This window comes from Micromesistius poutassou (assembly GCF_964030765.1).
Source record: "Micromesistius poutassou genome assembly, chromosome: 10".
Lineage (NCBI taxonomy): Eukaryota > Metazoa > Chordata > Actinopteri > Gadiformes > Gadidae > Micromesistius > Micromesistius poutassou.
In genome coordinates this window covers 6,917,068-6,942,225 of record NC_140280.1, presented here as the reverse complement: position 1 = coordinate 6,942,225, position 25,158 = coordinate 6,917,068, and the positions used below count along the sequence as shown (strand labels likewise).

Below are 25,158 nucleotides of genomic sequence, written 5' to 3'. Positions count from 1 at the left end.
TAAGACTCAGCCATGCCCGTCCCCTTGACTGCAATGTTTACACTGTAGACTGAAGATATGTAATTGTTAAGTTGAGCAGCATTATTACTTAGCCATGTATAAGTAATATTTATAATAATATAATATATAATAATAGTAAAGTAATAATATATAATAATATTTATATTCATGTTGTACTCTAATAATTATTATAATTATTAATAATAATACAATTATTATTAGTAGTAGAAGTAGTATTATTAAAATTAAGAATATTGCTTTGCATTTAGAGTATAAAGCCTACTGCTGTTTCCACAGATAGATATAACACGTGGAATTTTACAATTGTGTTGTATTGCATGCGGCATCCTGCAGATGTTTAAAGATAAAGAGAGAAATGGTTGACATTCCAAAGCTCTCTCGTAGGCTACTGTCTGACACTCTGATATTTTAGGTAACACCACCAGTATACAACAATGTCCTCCCCCAACCAATATAATCTATCGAATATGCATGTTATATTGAATACGTAAATTAATTAATAGGCCTACTGATAAACCTCCTCCAAGAGTTTTGCCATTTGAAATGAAAGTGTTGATAAAGTTGTTCCTCATTCATACTGAAATACCAAAATATCACACTGAGCAAGTTTCACTGGGAACAGAGGATTGAGATTCAGGGCTGGGAGGATTCCCCACCCCACACAAAAAAAAACCTCGACAGAAAACACTCAACTCACCTGTACAGTTTGCTTGACAACGCCCCTTTGCCGACAGAATAATATAAATCAATCAAAAACTAAATCTTTCTCGATACCCTCCAATTTTAAGACAGGGCATACAACCTTCTACAACATTCTACAATACAAAAACAGTGTTAACACGGTCTACCTGTGAGAGGAATCCACACACAGCGCAGGACCGGAGCCTCTGGAACCGGTCATACCAGTCCTCTTCCCCCGGTCCCTCCTCCTTCCCTACGGCTGCAGAGGCGGTAAAAACAGCCACACTAGCAGATAGGAGGCAAGAGGCGGGGCAGGGAAGGTGGGCAGGTTGAAACTGAAAGCCTACAGGCTCAGTTGTAAAGCAAAAACAAGGCTCTATGGAGGATCTCTAGGTGGAACCAGCCACAACTTGCCCTGATTATCCCGTCCAATATCACCGTATTGTTTCTGATAAACTATGATAGTTTGATAATGAAAAAAGTTTAGTAGAAGTTTGTCAGCCTGGGTTTATTTTATTTTAACTATATTTAAATATTTCCTTTAGGCAACGCATGCCTTGTGACTGTGTCTGTGTGACTATAATGTTAATGTAACGGTTTATCTTTTCTCATGTGACGAATTTGTATTCTGTCCAAATAGAAAAAAAAATGCTTTACAAAAACTGCGCGAAAATGTACAGGTAACGTGTGTGTGTGTGTGTGTGTGTGTGTGTGTGTGTGTGTGTGTGTGTGTGTGTGTGTGTGTCTCTCTTTACAATAATAATGTCAATGTATTATGTGAAGTTGTTTAAAACAACTCTGCCCTGCCCTGTTACTCGTGACATCACCAGTGGGAGTATCCACACCTAGATGTATGATGTATAGATCAACCAGTTGCCCCAGTCCACTGGGTTGGCTGGTAGACTGATTTAGTTGGACACGTGTGATGCCACCCAGTCACAGGGCAGGTTTATGGCACGGCTGGTAGTGGCTTATCACAATCACACCTGGTGGTAAAATAGGGCCCTTTAAGAGATTGATGTGATGCATAACATCAAGTCATAACTATGACCACGTGTTTACTTGCGTATGTTAGTTCAAACCATTTGTAAACTGAGCTGGTGTTACAGTGCTGTAATGCACATTTAGGATGTAGCTCATACTTGGAACAGAGCCCTCATAATTTGCGCATTCAAATAATAAAATAATTGTCTTTTGTAGATGCCAGACAATCTGGTTCCTGGGGAAGGAAAGTAATTTCATTACTTGTTTTATAATAAAGTTAGCCTATTCTTCTCTGACTCAATAATCCAATCATGAAATTCATTCATCCATTAGGTCACAGTTTGCTATGCCATACAAAAGGAACAGGATGATGGCTGTCTGGCTGTCCGTCAACCTCTCTGTCGTCTGTCTGTCTGTTTGTCTGTCTGTCTGTCTGTCTGCCTGTTTGTCTGTTGTCAGTCACTACTAGGCTCTGAGGGGTTTGGGAGATTCTACAGAGGGAAATTACCTTGATTGGTTGACGATAACATTTCTCAAATGTGTAATCAAACTTTCTTCCCTGGTCACTGTGTAGTATCATAGGGAAATATTACAAACTCTTTGTTGCATTCCTTTAACTTAGATTCTTATCCTGACCTTAACTTAACCACCCCTAGCCTAGCATCTAAACTTATCCCATCAAACCATTAAACCATCCCTAGCAATACCTAAACTCAACCATCTATAACCGTATACCCAAAATGTATATCTAGTTTAGGTATAAGGAGTAGCTTTTGTATTAGCTTTATCCTGTTCCAGTGGCGGTTCTAGGGGGGGGGGGCAGGGGGGGCCAGTGCTCTCGTAACTCTGAGTCCGGCCCCCCCTGTGGCCTCCCCGAACGAGCCAACCCCACCCCCCGTCAACAATCGTGCCCGCAATAGCGCTCGTCCACGATCCAACAATCCCTCTAACAGAAAAGCCGGCCCCATCTCGGCCCCCCCATTAAAACCGGTCTAGAACCGCCACTGTCCTGTTCCAAACATTAAACAAAACACTGACTCCTTTAAAGTTGAAGCATCAAGGCTTGTGTTACAAAATACTTATTGGATTCTTTATACATCTTTATATAGTCTTTATATATACATTATTTTTATATCTCATGAATCACATGAATGAATAATGTGAGGTATGACATCTTCCAGTAAATGTTGTTCTGGTTTATAGATTGTGTTCTGTTCACCACCTGTAACATATGATGAATATGTTATCAAGCGTGCTAATTTAATCTTTAGTCATTTTCATAATCCATGAATCATTGTTTAAGATTCTGTAGGTAAGATTAAAGAGTTATTTGAGTGTCATTTTTTAGAAATGGCGTAGGCATCCATCAGTAATTAGTGAGGGAAATGCTTTGTGAGAATTTCTGTTTTGACTCGACTAGTGATGACACTATTTTGTTTTTAGACTGCTCCCGGCTTATTTCTGACCAATAACGGCATTGTTTCAGTGATTGGTTCGGACATTAATATTGCTTGTCATTGACAGGTGGGCCTACATGTAATGCAACTCTTCTCAATTATTTTTTTTGCCTGTTTAGTTTCAAAACGTGCTCTCTTTTACTGTTTTCAGCGCTCTCTTTTTACATCCCTCATTTACAGTTGTAATCTACTGAAAGCGAATGGTGACGGATGTTAATCTGAACTTTTAGCTTCATGTCATCCAACTTGAACTCTATTTTTGGAATTTTTATATTTGTATGTTTTTCTTAATTCTAATGTTGGTCTTATTCTATTATTGACTTTTAGGAACAATCAAGTTAAAAATAATGACACATTTATCCTCATTATTAATGAATAACGAATTTATAATGTGAAAATCTTTTGTAAAAGTTCTTCTGTGCGAGTTTCGGCAAGATACAGTGAGAGCGATTGACACTGCTGCATGTGAATACTATAGGTGCCCATCAAGTGCAGTTCTTTCTTGTCTTGAGTAAGGTACGGGTGTTTCCAGGGCAGTTATCCCATCCTGCCACCAGGTGGCACGATGAGATAAAATGTTAACTATTTGTTTTAATTCCCATCGTGTAGTTCCCGATACAGCAGGCTATCCACGAAGTGCAGCAGATGTCGCCAAAGTCGAATATATATAATTATTTGTTGACGTTTGTATTTATCAAATTATTTCACAGGCATATATTTCGAAATAAATGTATATTGTTGAAAAGTTTGAGCTCAATGGGCTCCTTCTTCATTAATTACTTGCTTTTGGTGACTGGGGCAGGCCTATATTCTTCCTAATATGTCCAGCTTCATAAGAAACAGGAGATACTGGGAACAAGGTGACTGAAGAGATGACCATACACGTTTAGATGAACGTGACGCTGGTAGAGAAATATCTCTGAGAACAATAAATAAATCCTGGTGTTCTTGAACTGATCGTTATAACGGGGGCTAAAGTGTGACTCACTCCAGTGTCTTACTTGGATGTTTTACATTTGACTACGACTAACAAAGATGTCTGGTTCCCATGGCGATGAGAATATTCCTGTGGAGAACCCTGCAGTTCAGTTTCTGTTAATAGAAACAGAAACTGTAATAGCCACCTTATATCATTCAGGTACACACATATTGATAAAACCTATACAACAATGTCCTACTATAGGATATTGTTGTTCAGGCCTAATATGTAGGCCTGAACTATAGGTCTGATATGTGCATACTGATAATATATTTACACAGAGAAAGTAATAGATTAAACAGGCCAATTCCTTATAAAGACCCACTCCTGACAGAGACACAAACAATTCAGGGGGTTGTAATACAACTGTTTTAATTGTAAAAGGATACCAGGTTAATACATTGGATGAAGCACTGAAACAAGCCACTGGGACATCGCAAATACCACGAAAAGACGCTCAGTCATTCATTCAATGGGAAGCAAACAGAGAGAGAAAGTGTCCTGTATTTACTCTACACAGCGTAGTGGGGTGTTGTCCAAGCTCTCCTCATTCAAAAGAAAATACACTTCAAAAAATGTTTTACAAACAGGTTGTTAACAAAAAGACTGCCTTGGTTAGTTTCCATTTCATTTTTTTTTTTATCAAAAGACAATAATCTTTAGGAAAAAAAGGCACCACTGTAGGTGTTGAACTTTTCGGCAGATTTACACCAAACAACCAGACATTTATCGGTAATGTTTCCATATGCTGTAAAAGTGTACAAAATTGGGGATCACCAGACGAGATAGCAAAGAGCTTGTGAGTTTGAACAAAAGTTGTATTTTCCTTCCTCAGAAAAAATTTTTTTTTTTACAAAACGTTGATTGCCAGTGTACAAGCGGTTGGCTGTTCCCATGGTAACCGTTTCCAGTGCACAAGCTGTTGGCTGTTCCCATGGTAACCGTGTATCTGCATGGCAGTGTGGTGGGTTCATCGTTCAGTTTGGTTGGGTTCAGTCAAACGTAGCTGGTGAATTGTACCGTTCAGTTTATTCAGAGCGAAGAGTGTGTCATTGCTATGGTGAGAAATGTATTCAACTGACTAAACTGGACCTTTTAGTCGACTACTGAAGTATCAGATATTAAATATTTTACATAAAACGTTACCCCTTTTTCCCCTCCCCAACAATTCAATATCTTATCCCCCCTAATGCATAGACGCAACCATAAAATATCCTACACGTGCAATTGTCATATCTTTACAGTTAGGGTAAAACATATCGTCATGACGTTTTTAAGATCCATCTACATCTGTAAAGGAGCTTGTGTCTCTCTGTGCTTTCCTCTCGATCCAGTTGTCCAATCAAAGCCCTGATCAACTCGTGAGGACGCACCAGTGGCCCAGGACAAACAGTGCAAACCGCGAACAGAAGCTGCCAAAGTACCAGTGGCCGATAGAAAAGGAAAGTGGTTCCGGAATCATCGGGCCCTCGGTGATAGCCACAGTTTGGTCTGACCAGGATAGAAACTTTGGACGTGATTTTACAACCCAAACTTGGATCCCAAAACATCCTTTTATATAGATCAATGTTTTTTTTTCCTATTAAGAGAATTGTAATAATTATGCGTTATTTTAAGCCATGCAAATGATGAAAATCCCTCAACCGCTATACTGTGAGTATCTGCAAGTATCTGAAGTTGATGAGCGTTTAAAGTAGTCATGCATTAGGTGTGTGGGGGGGGGAACAGCAGACAGTAACGCTACATACGGTCCCATCTTATATTTCTCATTTTCAGTATACTTTGGCTCTTTCAATCACTGAATCTGAACTTTCCCCCTCCCCCATCGGATATTTTTACCAGAACATTAGCCAGGTGAAAATACAATGTAATTTTACTGTAAGTGTATGAGGAGACAGTGATTATATAACAGGGCCAAAGAGTTTTTCTTAAATTTAGTCAAGAAAGAACATTCTAGAAGGGACATTTTGTGCACACTTGGGTTAACTTAACTTGGGTTAACACAGGGTTAAAAAAAAAAGCTTTTCAAATAGTTAATAAGCGAAAATGTACAGGTAACATGTACTGTGTGTGTGTGTGTGTGTGTGTGTGTGTGTGTGTGTGTGTGTGTGTGTGTGTGTGCATGTGTGCGTGCATGTGTGCGTGTGTATCCGTCCCATTTTTCATGTGAGATATGCAGAGTATAAATAAGGATATCGAGAGTCATAACAAATTCACATATGGGGGGAAATGCAATGGGTGCTGAAGTGGTGGCAGGTTCTCTTTGATCATACCCCGGCGAGGGCGAGCACTAAAGAGGCGGTTTAACTGACGTTATGGAAGCACATTTAGGGACACAGAGCGAGCACGTTATGAAAGCTATACACACTATTTACAGCCGGTGAGAATATCGCGCTCTCTTCAAGAAGTACCGTTACTTTCTTCGCGGAGAGACGGGAGGACGCAGAGAAAAAGGGATGAAATAACCAGCGATACAAAAACCCAGATCAAATCTCCAGAATTACACCTCTAGAAAAAGTTCCGTCCCGCTGCCCGGAATCGTGTCTGAAGCGAAAGCTAAACAAAAACAAAAGAAGTCCACTCGATAACAAAAACATTCAGTTAAAAGTGAATCGGGTTTCTACGTGTTATTGAATTGTGAAAACTACCATTCTACACCAACAAAATACCGTTGCAAGTTATTGAAATGTATGGATATAGAAACAACTCCTACAGCACAGCTGTATGTACAGGTTCTTGGAACTGAACAAAAAAAAAACAGTTACAAAAATAAAAAGAAAACAAAAGAGTCCATTTGCGTGCATTCTCAAGCACCAAATGGCAGCGCAACCCTGGTTGTTTTTTTTGTTGTTGTTGTTGTTGTAATGCCAAAACAGGAGCAATTGGAGCGATCGGCTGTCCTGTTGGGAGCGCAGAGGGGGAGGACACTAGGACCGCGGCCAGGAACACAAGGGACTCTGGGGCCCAGAGTCCTACATAGACTCTCCCATGGAGTCCTCATCCTCCTGGGACAGGGGCAGGTACAGGTCCTGGGGGGAGGAGATAGAGGTTCACCCACATCCCATTCACACTTCCAACAGCAATCAGCCACCATGGGCCCGTGCATGGATTGTTAAAGTGGAACCATCACGGTTGTTTATAAGAAAGTATGGCGTGTTATCAACAGCATGTGCAACATCATATCTGCGTTCTCCAATGGTTCCGAAAGAAATCAATGGTCCAACTTCTCTGCAATGTTTTTGTGGAAACAGAGTTGATGTTGCCGACAGTGATTTGTTCACAACATGCATATGAAGCGGTTCTCTCCTATATAGGTTCCCCTTTATTAACAGCATGCTGTTTACAGGGTTGAGAGGGGAATGTCCAGAGGGTGGGTGCAGGACGTACCTTCTGCTTACGTCCGAGGCCCGGACTAGTTGGGGAGGAGGTGGGGGAGTTCTGGCTGTTGGAGCCGGTTCCATTGACTACTCCCATTGCGAAGGAGAGAGAGAGAGAGAGACGGAGAATTAGACACAGACAGACCGACATACAAGAGGATAACAGATAAACAAGTGTGAATAAGGCGCAGTTAGGAGAAGTCTAAAGTGCTCCTCTGGCACAGAGTGAAATACCCCCCTCACTCCCTCGTCCCACTTGGCAGCAGAGGAACCAAGACTCCTGTGTCCCTCCTCTCTCTCACTCCACCTAAACTACATTTTATCCCACTTCTGAGTGCCCGCCAGGTTGCCAGGACTTCTCTCCTGTGTGGCACATTGTGTTGGGACTCCAAGAGTGCGTTGGTGTGGTGCATTATGTGCTACATGCTTTTAAAGGCCCTTTTTGTGTGTGTAACAGATTAAAAGATTTCTTTAAGCCAGATGGCCGCTGTTAACTTTGTGCCAGGGTGGGGGGGGACACGGTGTGGCTAAGGCTTTGATTGTTAGCCAGGAGCTAACCGGTTCGTCTTAGCACTTGGGCCAACAGACAGTGACACACATTTAGAGTAATGCAGTTAGTAAGGCTGTTCAATACAATAGATTGCTCCAAAGTCTAAATCTCAACCAATATTGTTCAAATGTTGACTGCTTGCATCACATACTTGGTCGATTCAAAGGCAAACTGAGGGATCACCCACATATTTCACAGATTTCCTTTCTATGTTTCGTTTTTTTCACTTTTTTTGGATTTATAGTAAATCGTTTAACTTTTATAGTAAATTAATGGACCAAAATCCACTTAATTCAACTGTCTGTGGGATGTACTTTATTTCCAACTGACATGTTCCTGTCTAATGGCTTCTAAAGACACCAGGCACCAAGGTGCTTAGTTAATCCCCTGCTCTTTAAAAGCCAAGCAATGAATGGAAATAAAGCAGGATCCTGGCAGAGACCTCATTCACACTATAAGGTTAGCAGGCCAGCATCCAAACTATTTGTTTGATACAGGTGGGAATCTAGCGTCTTCAACAGATATATGACCAACCACCCACCTCCTCTCGTTGCAATTGTTGCACCTCCTGTTTTTGTAAAGATTTCACAGTTGATTTATTTCATATGAAATAAGTCACATATGAAATCTTTGAGTAAATTTAGATTAGATTCAACCATTTTAAAAGTTAAATCCTTTAAAGAGGGGCAAAAGGATAATCAAAACATGCAATGAATTAGATGGATTTTATTTAAAAAAAACAAAGTAACATTAAAAATTAAAACAAACATGTTCAGATGCAAACATAACAGATCTTCAGCGTTGGATTTACTTCAAAAGAAAAATAAAAGAATAATCTTTATGAAATGCATTAAAAACACACAAAACAAAGTAATAAAGTTATAGAAACAGATTCCACTCTTGAAAGGCGCTCTGCTGCATTCAGATGGGGGTTATAGAGGTGGTGGTGGTGGAGGAGAACAGGGGTGTTAAGAGAGACTCCAAACCAAAACAGAACCTGATCTGTTTGGATGAGGGCTCCTTCGCCCCTCCAGCTGCACCAGCCCTAAGCAGTGTATTGCTTCAGTTAATGTTTAACACATTACACCCCCATCCACTACACCCCCCCTCCATCTGCTGCCTAAAGACCAGGTCACCCCCTCCCTAGACCTCTCCCAATCTCAACTAGTCATGGACATTAACAAGAAGGGAGGGTGAGAGAGAGTGCGAGAGGGGAGGCAGAGGGACAAAGTAAGAGGACAAAAGGTTGAATCAGTCTGACCCGTGTGGCTGGTTAAAGAGACGAATCAGGAGTGAGGAAGAGAGACAGACGGAGAGAGAGAGAGAGACAGAGAGACAGAGACAGAGAGAGAGAGACCTGGCCAGAGTCATCAGGGCAGACTGATGAGCAGTGCTATTCTGTGTTTACACTCTGTCCTACTTGTTTAAAATAGAAAGAACACCCGAAGTGAGTTGACCAGACAAAATGGCTGACAAGCTCCAAAGAAGACTTAAATTAACTGGTAACTAGCATCCTCCTCTCCTCAGAATCCTGATTGTAGCACCCATATGTTAGGTGAAATCCATGTTTGTTCTGTTTTGTATTATAATAGATTGTGTGGAGGAATCGTCTGGGGATTGCCACATCACTTTGTGCGTTTGCTAAATTCATCCTTCCATTTGTGTTAAAGACAGCCCTGTTGGACGACAGCTGCTATGCTATCCTGAACTGCCGCCACATCTAAGCACATTAAAAGTCCTTTCCCATTGTCTTCACTTTTTATGACAGCAACACAAACCAGTTGATTCTGTTCATTTGCTCCAAATTAATCCATTCATATATCATATCTTAATCAATAAATGCCAAAAACTCCTATTCAACTCACGACCAAAAGATGAGCTATAGTACCTACATTCTGACTTGTTTAAATTCAGCTTGCAAAAAGCTTTTAATAAAACAAATGAAATTAAAAGAAACAGCTTTATTTTTACAAATGCAACAATTAAAATGGAACAGAAAGATGCAGTGATTTCATTGTGTCGAGTTGATTTTGGGATATGAGGGAAAAACAAAACTAACTAATCTCCAGACTATACATGTAGGCCTCCTGTACTCCTGCGGTCGTCTGGCTACATGCGTGTAGTGTACCATGCTCATCCATGTGTATTCGTCTACCACTAGCAGTGTCAGCTGGAATTAGTTCTCCTTCAGCCCACACTCAACACGGCTAACATGCTAACGCTAGCGTCTCACCAAGACCCCGCCTCACCACACACACACACACACACACACACACACACACACACACACACACACACACACACACACACACACACACACACACACACACACACACACACACACACACACACACACACACACACACACACACACACACACTTCTTTTTTCTAAAATATGAATATTGGATTTATTCTTAAATATTATATTAATATTTGACAGTATTTATCTATATCAAATCAAAGCCGGGGGCGGGGCTTATAAATATGTTCTCACTCGATTCGGTCGTGGAGCCGGAGCGCCGGATGGGGCCGGGACTCTTGATGAGACCCTTCGGAGTCTTTGGGGTCTTCATCACCCGGCATTCTGGAGAGAGACAGAGGAAGGGACACACACACCGACACACACACACACACACACACACACACACACACACACACACACACACACACACACACACACACACACACACACACACACACACACACACACACACACACACACACACACACACACACACACACACACACACACACACACACACACACGTTATAAACCCGTTGTGTTCCCCGTGCCATGAGGCCCATGATGTCATTTGGCTTCAACCCAAAGAACCGATTTCAGAGCAGTGCAAGATGACTGAATTGATGAGTAGTAAAGTCTTGTCTCTGGCAAGGAAACGCAATACATTTGCTAATGATGCAAAGTAAGCAAAATTTTTGTAATTGAATTGACATCATCATGGTGTATTGTGAACTATAATCCCTAGCAAGCCTAATCGAAAGCCGCTCATTCGTAGACGCTGATTAATATGCAAATATTTGACTAATTAATGATTACAGAACAGAAAGATGTGAAGGAGGCAGGCAACATTCATTCAAAAAGGACCACAGTTGTTTCAATCATCAGTGATTTGCATCATTCACTGGGATTTCCTCCATCTTTAAACTGCCGTAATACAAGACTAAATACCTAGTTAACTTCTCTTTGAACTGTTTTGCTCATCCAGTGAAATGCAGTATACCCCACCATGAACAAGAACTATAGTACTGATGGTTAGGATAATCAGGTTGGCTCCAACGAATACATGAACAGAAACACATTTTTGATTAACCCTCAAGTCAAATCTTAAGACTACACAAACATTTGTATTGACTCATAGATATGCATGTAATGATGCATGTCCTCATATGAGAGTATGCACGCAGTATATATACACTGTATATATTTTTTTTAATAAGAGACCCATATTCAACCCATATATTTTCTCAATGTTTCCAGGCGCATTATGCTTGTTAAATGAACATAATCAGCAACTTCTTTACTTTAACCCTTCTGTTCATATCAGCTATTGTTTGCTGCAAATAGAAATGTTTGCAGTCATTGTCTTTTATTCTGGGTCAGTTATAATCAGGACAGCCATGCCCCAGACACAATGATAGGCCCTCCCTCCCTGCCTCTCGCTCTCTCTCTCTCTCTCTCTCTCCCTCCCTCTCTCCCTCCCTCCCTCACTCTCACTGCGTCTTTCTTCCTCTCACGCCCTAACCTTCACACACTAGTAGAGGCTGACAGTTACTGTGCGTGTATGCGCCTGGGTGTGTGTTGTGGTGCGTGCGTGTGCCACCAGGCTTTTAAATAGACCCCAGGCTGACAGACTGTCTCATCTGCTCAGTACTCAGTAACACAACCACCACCACCACCACTCTGAAGGACCCTTCTTAGACCACAAACACGGCCGTGTAGACGCCGTCAGACCCACTCCACTTTGAGAGTCTCAAACTGCCTACCTTTCTGTGACCCACCCCCTCCCCCCTGTCCACCCACCCACAGCGGTCTTAAAGCTCGCTTGTTGGGGCCACTTGGCCACTGCTGACCTCGGCCCCCCCCCTTGTCAGCCAAAACCGACCAATCACAGCCCGGCTTCAGTAGGGGTCACGAGGGTTGCATGGAGGAGACGCATCGTTATAAAACCACGCTACTGGCGACTCCATCAAAGACCCACTTACAAAGGCTGGGGACAAGGACGAGGGCCGACAGGACCCCCCGCCCTCCCCCTCCCGGAGAGGTAGGGGTGACATGACATGCATGATAAATGAGGCCTATATTTTGAAAGGCGTTTGGGTTCAAAGCGATTCCTCTCTATGGAGTCCAGAGATGAAAAGCAGAGCGGCAACAACAGCAGACAGAAGTTGAGCCGTGGAATAATGCGTGGTTTGAAAGAAAAGTAAAAGAAGAGTCAGAGCGGCTAGGCTAGTCAGGTAGCTAGGGTGTTGTACCCCAGCCCAAAGATTGGGAGCTTAGTTGAAGGCAGGCGCCCTTGAGCGTGATGCCCAATCCGTAACTTGCTCCTTAATGACGTTGCATTTTAAAAAGGAGTTGTCTGCGAGTGGCTCCGGATAAACGCGGCGCCGCGACGACTTAATATCCTGAATAGCGTATTAATATCCGCTGAATGCTAGCGCTCCCGGGATTTGCCGTGTTTACCCACTTCTGGCATCGCGGGCGCCACGACATCACGGCGACCCGAGCCTATCGGGGAGGAGGAGGATTAATGGCAGCGCCGCTACCTCTGGCTGCTGCTGCCGGCAGATAACGCCGGCGCCTTTTTCCTCTTCCTCCCACTCCTCCTCTCCCTCTCGCCGTCACATACATATTTTCTCTCCTGGACATAAATACCCTTCCTGCCAGGAATGTTTCTCATTTGATGTCTTCCAGATATTCGCCGGCGTAGGAGAGACCAAAAGAGAGGCTTATACACAAATAAATCCTGTGAGGTGCGCATTGTTCCGTTGTGAAACACAGCCATTTTACAGAAAGTGAGACGTTTGAGAACACATTTCAGATTGGGCCGTTGCAAAATGGCGATTGTCGAAGGCTCACTTGGGCAAAACTGCACAGATATACGCTACGCATAGCGCTGTCAAATCAGCCGATGCACACATAGGTTCATCCAAATGTACACTGTAACACACACCGTAACATTTCCGTGTATCCATTATGCGGTCCAGTAAAATTGTAATCAATTGTATTAGTATCGCCCTTAATCACACGACATTTGGCACGCAAGCCTTTGGAAAGGCAAGGAAAAGATCCACCAGAAGAAGAGGGAGGAAACCTTGACATGGGACACAGGGGGGGATGCCTCCTCCCAGGGACGGCTAGGAGTGCAACTGTAACGTAATGATTCACTTATAAAGCGTGAAGTCTGCTTAGAACAGTTGCCACGGATATTCCATGGGTCTCCACACAGTCTGTCACAGTCTCTATTCCATGGGTCTCTACACAGTCTCTATAGTCTCTCACGGTCTCTATTCCACAGGTCTCTACTTTGCTTAGGCTAGGTTGGCAGCCGCATTTGGCTACCATGGTGCCGTACAGACCACCACTATTTGACGCAGAAGTATTGATTAGGCTTTAAGTTTGTATGCGAGATGGGGTCAGCCTATCTGTGGGCGTCTTTGAGCAAGCAAACCCTTAACCCCTACCTGCTGCTCCTGAATTCAGTGCAAGTCACTTTGGATAAAATGGTATCCGTTAAAGGACGTTGCAGTAAATCAACAGATGTCATTGACACAAGTTCAGCATTCTAGAGAGCGCAGGCTCACCGTTCTGGTCGAGGGCGAAGTCGTCCTGTGCGTAGCGAAACTTCTCCGGTCCACAGGCGATGAAGACATCGTCCTCACCGAAGAAGTCCTGGAGGCGGGTCACCTGAGGGGTCACACAGAACGCTGGTTACAACATGGATCCCTCATGAGCATCTCATGGAGACCATACCGAGGCAACGTCACAGGGATATTACTATTAATGGAAATTATAGAAAATTTGACATTTCAGAAACTTGTTGTTGCATCAAAATGATGTGGAATTGTAAAGGCTGATTATGCTTGTACAAGGTATTTGTGTTTAGGGTACAGACCCTGGAACTATTTACAAGTCAGCTTGGCTTTCACACAGATCGAACATTGTTTGTTGTTAATGCTCCCAGGAAATTGTTTGGGCATCCTGATGTAGCTAACCGCATAGCAGCTATCACACATCCTGAATTTGCTTAATAGCGCAACAGCTGTGCAACATCCTGCATGAGCGCTTGGACATCCTGATGTAGCCAATAGCACCGCGGCTGTAATGCATGCTGATTTAGCCTAATAGTGGAACATGTACACTAATCTTGTCCGGCGTGCTGGCCCTCGGGAGCATCTTAACACAGGTAAACAGTGTTGCCTTTCTCCCCGTGACCCGGGGTTAAAGCCCAGCGAGCAGGAAGTAGGTCAACTCTGTGTGACACTTCACGTGTCTACATAGCTTTGAGCACACCAAAACCACACACACAACCGACCCACCTCGTTACAGAAAGCCCCGCAAAAACACAATGACGAATACACACAAAGACAGTATAATGTTACACCGTTCACAGTTAGGCCCCAGTGATCCTCCCATCTCTCTGGCTCTCTCCGGGGCCTGCCCCCTCGCCACAGCAGCTGTTCCCACAATATGGCCTCTTTAGTGGACAGATGTCCCTAACCACACCTTCCCCTCAGCGCTCCAATGGTCTGGCCCTGTTGCCAAGCTTAAACAGGCCGATTACACCCCTTTAAAACAAAGAGATTCACCCTGTTGGCTCTTCTTTTATTCGGCACTACGGACACTGTCATACCAGTTTTTAAACCAGTCATTGTAGTTGTACTTCCTGTTGGCATAGTTCCACTTCCTGTTGGAATACCTAAGCCTAGATACGTTATAACTGCTCTACACTTGGTCCGTGTCTCTCCCAATGGCTGCCACCTCCAATGTCTCCTTTAATATTGCTGAGACGCTCATGAAGATCGACTGAGTCACAACTGTTGAAAGGAAGAACACAGGCGGGCATAGCCTTGACCCTGCTAGGGTTAGGGGTTCGAGTCCCACTGGGGCCAACCTTACTAACAATGTACACACTCACGGTATTATAAGCCACTTTGAATTAGTGCCCACCGCCGGGACCCCTGCCATTAAGCAGCTTCCTCTTGTGACACACATCCAAACTATGAGCCGCCGATCATTCTGGAACTACCCCACCCCGGCAGCTGCCCTGGTTGGGCTCTGGGGCAGACGTCTGGACATGCTAAAAGTGCTCTGGTGACTGGCTGGCGAGGCATGTACAGCTGTACTCTGCCCGCACCCTCCCTGTGCCCAGAGCTCTCTGCTGCTCTGCAAGGCCAGAGGAGGGGAGACAGGGACGACCCTGACCCTCTGTTGACATGTCATGTTTCATCTAGGTACCCTCTCTCTAGCTAGAAAAGCTTAGGTTGCTTTGCTTATTCCTTGAAGTCGTATCTACTTAAAAAGGATTCTTGGCCTTTTATTGGGGTTTATCGTCATTGCTGATTGTACTGACTAATCAACAAAAGCGTCTGCTAAATAAATGTAAATTAATATACTACATGTGTGATTAAAGGGTGTCCCCATTTTGGCTAAAATATTACTAACCAACAGTTTGAGGAGAGCCTTTAAGCACCTCAAGGGACCTTGACGTTGTTCCCCCTAAAGCTAATATTTTTGCCCACATCAGCCTGGGTGTTTGCCTGGGTGTCCTTCAAAAATGTCTAGCCGTTTGTCCTTGGTCTAAACACAATGTATCCTAGCACACTGGGCAGAATCACACAAGCCACCTTCTCTGGTAAAGCGCCCAAGCCGGGCCGACACGCTGCGACCTCGTTCACATCCCTGTCGCTTTAGTGGGGGTCAAATGTGAAAGGTCACCATTTCTCCCATCATTATTATAACACGATGGCTGCCCAAAGGGAAGCAGCAGCCAGTGTACAAAGAAGATTCAGAACAACATCCTCTTCTCTCTCACTCTGTCTCAGTGGGTCTGTCCATCGTGTTCACAAGACCCCCTGGAATGGATCTAATTGAAGCAAAAATGTTACACTCCCTCACACCCCTAAGGGCCGTTTATCTGTAAGGCGCCCGCATGTCTCGCGGCTAGGTCTGTAACGAGCGCCTTTATCTCCACACTCCCGTGATTAAACCACCAGTGTCCCCATCTCAACGCCTTCCTCCATCGTTTTCCCTCTTCTTTCATGTCTCCTTCACTTAGGATCACTTCCCCCCCACCCCCCTTATTTCTGCCTGTGCGCGTACCAGTCCCACCCCCACCAAGCCCATCCCTAATCTCTGCCTCGCCAGCTGTCAGGACCACATGACCCCCAGCCACACCACCACCACCACCACCACTAGCCGGGCAGTGACCCAAACCTTAGACCACAACCAACCAGCTGAATTATTCACAAAGTTCCCCCTGCCCTCCTGGCTTCCCAGTCTCAAGACCCACACCCTGGTAGGCAATAGGCAACATTAGGTGATCACACAACTTTACAGCGTTAAAAGTGCTGTCAGATCCTCATATAGCTTTTACACACACTATTCTGAGCAGACATTAACTTGGCAGCACATGCTTTTGATGATGAGGAGTGGGACGGATCACAAAATGTCTCTCTCAAAAAAGGAACAACGGTACAATACAGTAGCATGTAGCAATACAATAGCGTCATTTTCAGAGTGGCGACACGGAGAAGGTAGGGATGCCATGTTGGGTCTGAAATACAAACCACCATGTAAAATATTAAAACCATTCTGAAAATGAGCTGCTGAGCTGTGAATCCCACCCGCCCTGTAGCCTCCCTCCCTTCCCACACCTCACCATCCCTCCCCAGTCACGTTACATTTATTTAGCTGACGCTAGCCCAGAGCGACTTACAGTAAGTGCATTCAACAATGAGGATACAGCCCAAAAAGTACAAGAATCATTTAAGTACATTGAAAAAATTCACAAAATAAGCAAAGCACTCGCGTCCAAGTGCTAGTTCCCTCATTTAATTGCACTCTTCAAGCCATTTGATTCACACTATCCAATGTCCTAGCACAGCGAGAGAGAAAATGGCGGGTTTTCCACGGGAGCCACAACCTCTTTAATTCTCCTTTGTCCCTGAACAAACTCCCACTCCATCTTTCTCGACTCCGAACACACAACCAGGATCGACCGCTCGGCCCCCACACAAAACCCAGTAGTAATAGGCTTCCTAGGACACGAAAAAAAAACCTCCCCCTCCCCCATTTTTCTGTAGGTGGTTAAAGTTCGATCACATGCTTTAATGGGTCTCATCCTCACTTCTAAGTTGCCGTGGATAAACACGTCTACTTAGTGACGAAATATGTAAACGACATTAAACGGTAAAGTGAAAGAGGAGCCCCAGCCAGCTAACCGACAAACAGGTCAGTATGGGGTTGCCTTCTTTGCTGGGGGAGGCCCACTCGAGATCACTGCTTTTAAACCAGAGTTGACCTACGACCCCTCGCTGTACAAACATGACCCCTGCTCCCCGTTGCCGCACCCCGAGGATCACCATGGCGTTGGCGTGTGTGTGTTAACGCACAGGGACCACACCAGCTAGACCGACACTAATATCTGCACAGTCATGGAGACCAGCTGGTGCCTGGCCAGCCCCACCCCCCATGACTGACACACACACACACACACACACACACACACACACACACACACACACACACACACACACACACACACACACACACACACACACACACACACACACACACACACACACACACACACACACACACACACACACACACACACACACACACGGCGTGTGCGTAGTACGCCTGTCCACATGAATCATGTTGACGCGTTGTCTTGTGGGTGTGTGTTGGCTTGGATTTAGAAGAATTGCAAACCATGAGTCCCCTATATGTGAATGTGTGTGCGTGGGTGTGTGCATGTGATCCGTGCATGTGGAAAAAATGCACATGCTTGAAGGCTGCTGATGAGGGAGCAGCCAGGTAAAGAGCACACTCAGCGTTTCACAGCCTTTGTCACAGACTGAATTCATCATGGCTCCGCTTATTGCCATGACGACCGCCTCCCACTGCAAGGGAGAGATGAAGAAGGCGTTGCACCTCCCACCCTCCCCCACCACCACCACCCCCCAATCTCCAGATTACATTCTTACATGAAGAAGCCCCCCGGACCCACGTTTCCCTGTTCTACTCACTGAATGGCAGTCTATTGAACAGTCACTCCCATTAGAAACCTTTTGTTCTCGTCATTGCGATGACCTTGCCTGAAGCAGGTATAGAATGAGAGAATAGAGTCTTATTTGCCACGATGCATGTTGCTCTGTGTCGCCAACAGCGTATCGGTTTGGGAAACAATTAACACAGAAATGCTGCCTATAATTCTACATTATGTCGTGTACAAGGGGTGAGAGGGTCTTTAGCCCGGTACTCTGCTCCAATCACACATCATCCATCACTGTGGGATTTCTGCACAAAATGAGAAGGACGCCTGCAATGAATTTGCATTCAATTAGTCGGAGGACGTGGCATTTGACTTACGAGTCAAATGCCAGAATGCACAGAAGCCAATAGACACATACACAAAAACACACACACACACTGCTGACACTGTGGAGCCCCATTTTGAGCCGGCGAGGGGAATTTATTTGAAAGAATAATTATTCCTCATCAGCAGACGTTAAAATTATTCTAATTTGCCAGGAGAGTAGGAAAGGCCTGGTGGATCGCTCCGCCCTCCCCAAACACAGGGTTGTAAAGGGAAAAAAGGGCGTTAGATGTTTCGTGCAAACAAAAGGAGAGGGAGGGTCCCCCGCAGACGGCACAGCCAGTTTGAACACTGCTGAAGCTAGTGGGTTAAATGTTCCTAGAAACACGCTAGAGCAAAGCAGCCATTTTACGCTCGTCAAAACACCCTTCAAGTTGCCCAATATCGGTCCGTACCTGGACAAACCGAACACTTAAAAGCTTTCCAGAAACACACAGACTAAAACACACCACACCCACGGAGGCACATGTAGACAGATACAATTGATTTGCAGACGATCACAGGGACTAAAGTACAGGATGTGGTGACTGACAGACCAGTCCACACCAGCTGGGCTCTCTTTGTGCCTGGGATGTGGTTACCTAGCAACCAGCCTGGGCAGCCATCGCTATGAAATGGGGAAGGAGGAGGAGGAGGAGGAGGAGGAGGAGGAGAACCGGTGCAGAGTCAGGGAGGGGCGGGGGCCACTGCATCAATATTACCTCCACCACAGAGCAGCTGCAGTCTGCAGCCCCCCTGCACGCCCCAACACACACACAAATAACTAAAGATACTACCTCATAGGCTAGTTAAGATACAACTGAATCGAGAGGCGATGCAACTGAATCTGAATCCAGCGGACACTAAACTAAATCTGGGTGAAATGATGAATGTCACATGATACACAATCTAAAAAGGACTAATCACATTGACAAAAGCCACGCATCGCACACAAATAATTGGAAAACTCAATTAAAGGGTTATTTAAAAACACAATGTTGCAATTCATTTCCACTAACTGCAGCACAGCTCACTGGGCCAGTGACAGACATATATACAAGAGGGAATGACAGAGGGGGAGCCATATCACAGTCAACCAATCACACCCACAAAGAATACTCACCTGAGCATGAAGACACACAGTGGGTTCAGCCATCCATCACATTATAACTCACTTCTAAATTCCCTTCTATTGCACAAGCACATCACTTATAACTGATGAGTGGCATAAGGAAGCACATCTTCCACTTCAAACATTGCGTGAACTATGACCGGCGGAAGTGTTAACAGCCTTGCGTGAACACAGTGTACGACCGCCAAGCCGGCTGTCATGATTCAGGAAGCCGTGGAGGATTAGCGATCATTTAGCCACATCAGAGGAGGCGAGGCAGGGAAACAGATGCAGAACTCCCGCGCCCACATGTTTGCTCGGCTGCGATGTCTTCCTGCCCTCCCATTGGTTCCTCCCTACACTCCACTGTGGCGTACCACCACGCATGGTCGCAGAGCTGCTCAACCACCACCGATATATAAAGAGCTCAAGTGAATGAATTGACATTCTAGACCTCAAATCTTTGTCTCTTTGGTTGAATTGTATTCGGGGGAAAGGCATCATTTTGTGACACACTTCATAATAGGTTCAAATCATTAAGAAAAAGTATAAAACTAAGAATAGAAATTCTGTCTGAAGACACCTTCAGATCACATTTAAAAAAAAAGAAGAAAAAAGGTCATTCAGGATGCCACTGGGAAATCTGAACCATGATTCCACACGCCACATTTATAGTTCCCCCTCTTTGGAACAGGCAGTTCTACATAATCATTAAATCATTCCTAATTATAAGGCTCTTCCTGCATCTGTTATCCCCCCCCCCCGACCCCACCTCCTGGACAGCCTTCCAGGTGGAAGCCCTGGTCGTCTCCCAGAAGACCACTCTTTAGAGACACCTTCATGAATAAAACATGCCGTCCTTTAGCGTCGCCCTTTTAACTGTGTGGCAAACAAAAAAAAAACACCATGCCGTTCCCCTGGGGGACGGTCTTCTTGGGTACAGCGCAAAGCCTGGAGCCGGCCCTTATACAAACTACTTTGTTGGCTTGTACCCCCTGCTTGGCGGCTTCTGCCGATCCATCTGACCCCTGCGTGAGTGTTTTCCCAGTCTGACACCGATAGCCCTCTCTGGAGTAGAGGCTGTTATTCCGGTTGTATCCGATGTTCTTCCAGGTGAAACCCAAACCAACATGTTTTAAACAGTCGCGGTTGGTCAATAAACCTTTTTGTAAACTGGAATTTTACAATTCTGGGACAGGCCGTTTTGAAACACAAGGCTTTCATTTTCATGACGAGTTGCCCATCTAGTGCAAGAGAGAGTGCTGAGGGGGCATGTCTGCCTTTCGAGCCCCTGCTGGGTGCTCCTATGGGGGTAGAGATGTCCTATATTTCGCTGTGCGGTTAAACCGCCTGAACATAGTGCATGAAGGACTGGCCAAGGGTAACCGGGATGCTAGCTGGTTTGTGTCCGGGCCTACGCTGGAGGGAACGCAGCCTGCCCTACTTTAGAAACACATTAGCGCGGCGGAGATCCAGTTAGCGTCTCCTTTGTCCAAGGCGACTTGGAGTGAATTGTGATGCATGTCATTAAGGTGGGGCAGGATAGTCCTGTGGTTTGGGTATCTGGCTACGAGCCCAAAAGGATACTGGGTTAGATCCCCAGTGTCCACAGTGTGCATGTAGGCATCCTTGAGCAAGATGCCCGCCCCTCTTCATGCTGATAAATAACATGTGATCAGAATTCACTGTAGGTCATTTTTTAATGAAAGCATTTGCTAAATTACTAAACATGACTACTATCTGAACCATCAACTAGACAGATGTTCCAGAATTTCACAGGAAGAATGCTTTGACTCATAACTCCCTTTTATGTTGAATGGTGGCCAGAAGGCAGGTGCGGTTGACCACGGTCTACCGTCAGTACAGCTTGACCTGCGTGACAGCTGAAACGCACATCAATGGGTGAAAAGTAATAAATTGACAGACCACAGAAACCCACATGGCCCTGGGAAATGGCACAGAATAATTTGCATCTCACACTCAATGAGTTCTTTTATGAGCTTTGTGACAACTGACCAACTCTGATGAACACTGACGGACGAGGATCCCATGGATCAAACACGAGGCATGGCGCTCAACACAATGGTGTGTGCACTGTTTTCAATGCCATAGAGGAGGTGAAGAGCAGTGGACTTTTGAAAGGGTGTAGAATAACAGTACCACTATAGGCCTAAAACCTCATTACACTCAAAAGGCTGACAGACAGCAGAGTAATAACGGGGAAGAAAGCAAAATAAATAAGTTGCATATAAGACCAGAGAAGTGCCAGAGAATCCCTACAATGGAGTGTGCTGACTTTTTACAGGCGTGGTTCTCACACAGTTGATCTGTGAGTCAGCTGTGAACATCGTAAACCCTTAGAAACTCTGCCATGGTATAGGAAGGCATCAAAGTACCCTGTGGTTTTCCCTCTTAAACTCTCAAATGTTGTTAATCCCTTCGATGACGTGAGAATCTCTACACCTGTAATCTCCGACCCCGGGCCAAGCACAGAAAGCGTACAACAATAGAGTTCTCGGTAGATTCTCACACTCCACACGGGTGGACGGACGCAGACAACCATCCTAAAAGCACCTTTACACCGTGTTTTCACCGACCTGCTTCCCGCCCAGCGTGTAGATCCTCTTGACGGCGCCGCTCTCCAGCTTGATGGCCTCCGTGATGTCGGTGAGCACCTGCTCGAAGGAGTGCGCCGTCTTCTTGTTCAGCAGCACGCGCACCGCCTTGCGCGGCTTCACGCCACTGCGCATCACCGTCACCAGCTTGGGCCGCACAAAGTCCTTGCCCTCCGGGCCGCCCAGCGTGGCCTTGGCCGCCATCGAGCTCTTCTGGCTGGCCGAGGCCTTGACGTTTACCGACCAGTTTGGGTTGACCGTCTTGGTGTAGTCCAGCGGCTTGTAGGAGTTCTCCGAGGCGCACACGTAGCTCTCCCCTAGGGGTGGACACACGAGACAAAGAGAGAGCGCGGTGAGACGACGGATGGATGACCGGGCGCCGGTGGCTTCTGACGCGATGAAAGCGACCGGAGGCCCCGGTGGGAGAGACTGTTTCTAAGATTTCATAACGCTGTGTAGAGTGACTTGGGGTTCTAGGCTATCGGCCTTCTCCAATGCCATGGGGAACTATTTGGTATATACACTGTACTTGAGAGTTGCTGGCAGAGGAAGAGACCCAAGATTAACAATGGCTTTATTCATTAAGTGTTTTGAGGGCCATTTCCTATATTGATTTCAATGATGTGTGGAATATTAAATATCGCTTTGAACTCTGGATTCCTTCGCCCGTGTTGACAACCACTTCCATCTTATCCATATTCCATACAGCCATCTGATGTGGAGGTAAAAATGTAGGGCATTCAGTATCAGCAGATTTCCAACAAACCAGACGAACAGGTCTGATTCTGAACATAATAATATAAGCACATTTATAGATTATTTCCATTGACATTTTTAGCAACAGTATTTAGTGTTTTACTGATTTACTGTATTCCCAGAATACCATTTAAAGTTAAATCTACACATCCACAGGTTAGAAACCTCCAATGAACCGTCTACTAGTCTAGACGGACAATTTAATCCAGACATCGAAAAAGGGATTTCTCTTAACAGTATATTTAGAAGTTATGAAGGCCATTGGTTAAGACTGCAGGGATCAAGATAATCTTAAGCGGTATCGGATTCACTGATGGTGGGTCAAAGCCACCTTGAGTCGGCATGCCAAAGACTTGTCCAACCTTACTTTTCCCCATCCCTTAAAACTGTATGTTGTACATCGCCCATCCAGCACTCAATATATTAGGTTACACACATTCTGATTGAACTTGTCCAGGGAGGGAGGGAGGGAGGGAGGGAGGGAGGGACACACACACACACACGCAGATGAGAGCTGGGCTTTAACAGACAAATTACGGCCCCAATTAAAACAGACTAAATAAAATTATACGTTGCAGCGGAAACAGGACTAAGTCATTGTATCCCCTCGGGTGAACAAGAGACAGGACCCTACACATCTGCCAGTCCACAGAGGATGATGGCTGAAACACTGTACAGAAATACGGTAAAGATAAGCAGAACTCTCTCTCTCTCTCTGTCTCTGTCTCTGCAAATCCAGTATACTAGCTATGCTGAATCACCTTCTCCTTCAGAAAACACTGAAACGAAGGTCGGCATTTCTCTTGATGAAAAAGCCTACAAAGAAAAAGGCTGGACATGTGTTTCTTATCAAGAATGACCTCATGGCTTTGATCGCAAACTGGCATTACTCTATATTTTAAACATGCTGAATTGCCTCATGAATTGCAAAATCCTCTCCCTGTTTTCCATTCCGAAGTCTTCCATCAGATTAAAATTGCATAGGGATTGTGAGAGATTAGAGAAATCTAGACCGCAAAGATAACTCCCAATCTCTGGGTGCTGAAATTGCAGGGTTTGAATCTCCCCATAGCCAAGCATGACATTGACCTTTAACGTTTCATCCTGATTGAACACCTACCCCCGCTAGTTTGCGACATGCCCTGGTGTCCAAACAGGGTACTACACTGCATGTCAAACCGTCAACTGACACAAACAACTCCACATGGTAAACCCCAACTTGAATTATGACATGACCAATTTCACCTACCACACCACCCGACATTAAGATAGTAAAAACACTGGTAAAGAAGACGGCTGCGGTTCAAAACCTCCCCAAAAGCCCCGGAAGCAAAAAAAAACACAAAACCTTCCGCCAAACGGTCGGGCCAACCGACAAAACGTACCTTCCTCGAGGTCGTCGATGGTGGCGATCTTGCGCATGCCGTCGATGCTGAAGATGAACCTGACGCCCTGCGGCAGGTTGGTGTGGTCGGAGAGGGAGCGCGTGAGGTCCGCCAGGAGGGCGTCGAAGGTGCGGAAGCGGTCCAGGGCCACGGGGTACACGATGCCCCGGAAGTAGCGGTCGCCGTTGCGGTAGAAGCGCACCTTCTTGGCCTTCCGCTCGTTGGACAGGGCCTGGAGGGTGCGCGTGCGGTACAGGCTGCAGTGGGCGCTGTTGGTGGGGCTGGGCAGGCCGTTGAGGCGCCCGCTGCGCGGGGTGCGCGAGGCCTTGTCTCGCTCGTCAAAGTGTCCGAAGTCCAGCTCCTTGGTGATGCTCATCGTGAGGGGGGGGAGGGGGGTCCTGGCAGAGGTGTGATGCTGGTGATTAGGTCCGGGGTTGCCTGGAAACAGAAAGGAGGATTAGTTATCATGGTTGATGTTGCCCGTTAAGGGTTTATCTTATATTTGGACCTGAGACAACCCAAGCACCCTTTGTCATACAGTCAAAACTCGAAACAGCAAGTACATGGTAGGAGACCAGTAGTAGTAGCTGACCAGAAGACCAATACAGTGAATGTTTATCTGTAAATAATAAAAGTGTTG

General features: G+C 45.2%; 2 protein-coding genes across 3 annotated transcripts in view; both read right to left on the bottom strand.

Annotated features, from left to right (window-relative positions):
• The window catches only part of LOC311354807 (calpain-5-like), a 14,797-nt gene extending 13,876 nt beyond the window's left edge, over nucleotides 1-921 (bottom strand). Inside the window, exon 1 of one of the 2 annotated variants that reach the window (XM_084474667.1) lies at nucleotides 870-921. The gene's annotated coding sequence lies outside the window, so the exon portion shown is untranslated. Of the gene's footprint in view, nucleotides 1-718; nucleotides 776-869 lie in introns of those variants that run through there. The other variant, XM_084474668.1, reaches the window with a different exon arrangement.
• A 6,173-nt stretch (nucleotides 922-7,094) lies between these two features.
• On the bottom strand, nucleotides 7,095-24,894 carry LOC311354812 (neuronal migration protein doublecortin-like; the record flags this gene model as incomplete). Its single annotated transcript, XM_084474673.1, has 6 exons — nucleotides 7,095-7,151; nucleotides 7,510-7,586; nucleotides 10,545-10,634; nucleotides 13,874-13,976; nucleotides 22,360-22,694; nucleotides 24,519-24,894. 6 exons carry the CDS (start codon nucleotides 24,892-24,894, stop codon nucleotides 7,095-7,097), a joined length of 1,038 nt encoding a protein of 345 aa, XP_084330799.1.
• Between the last annotated feature and the right edge of the window lie 264 nt (nucleotides 24,895-25,158).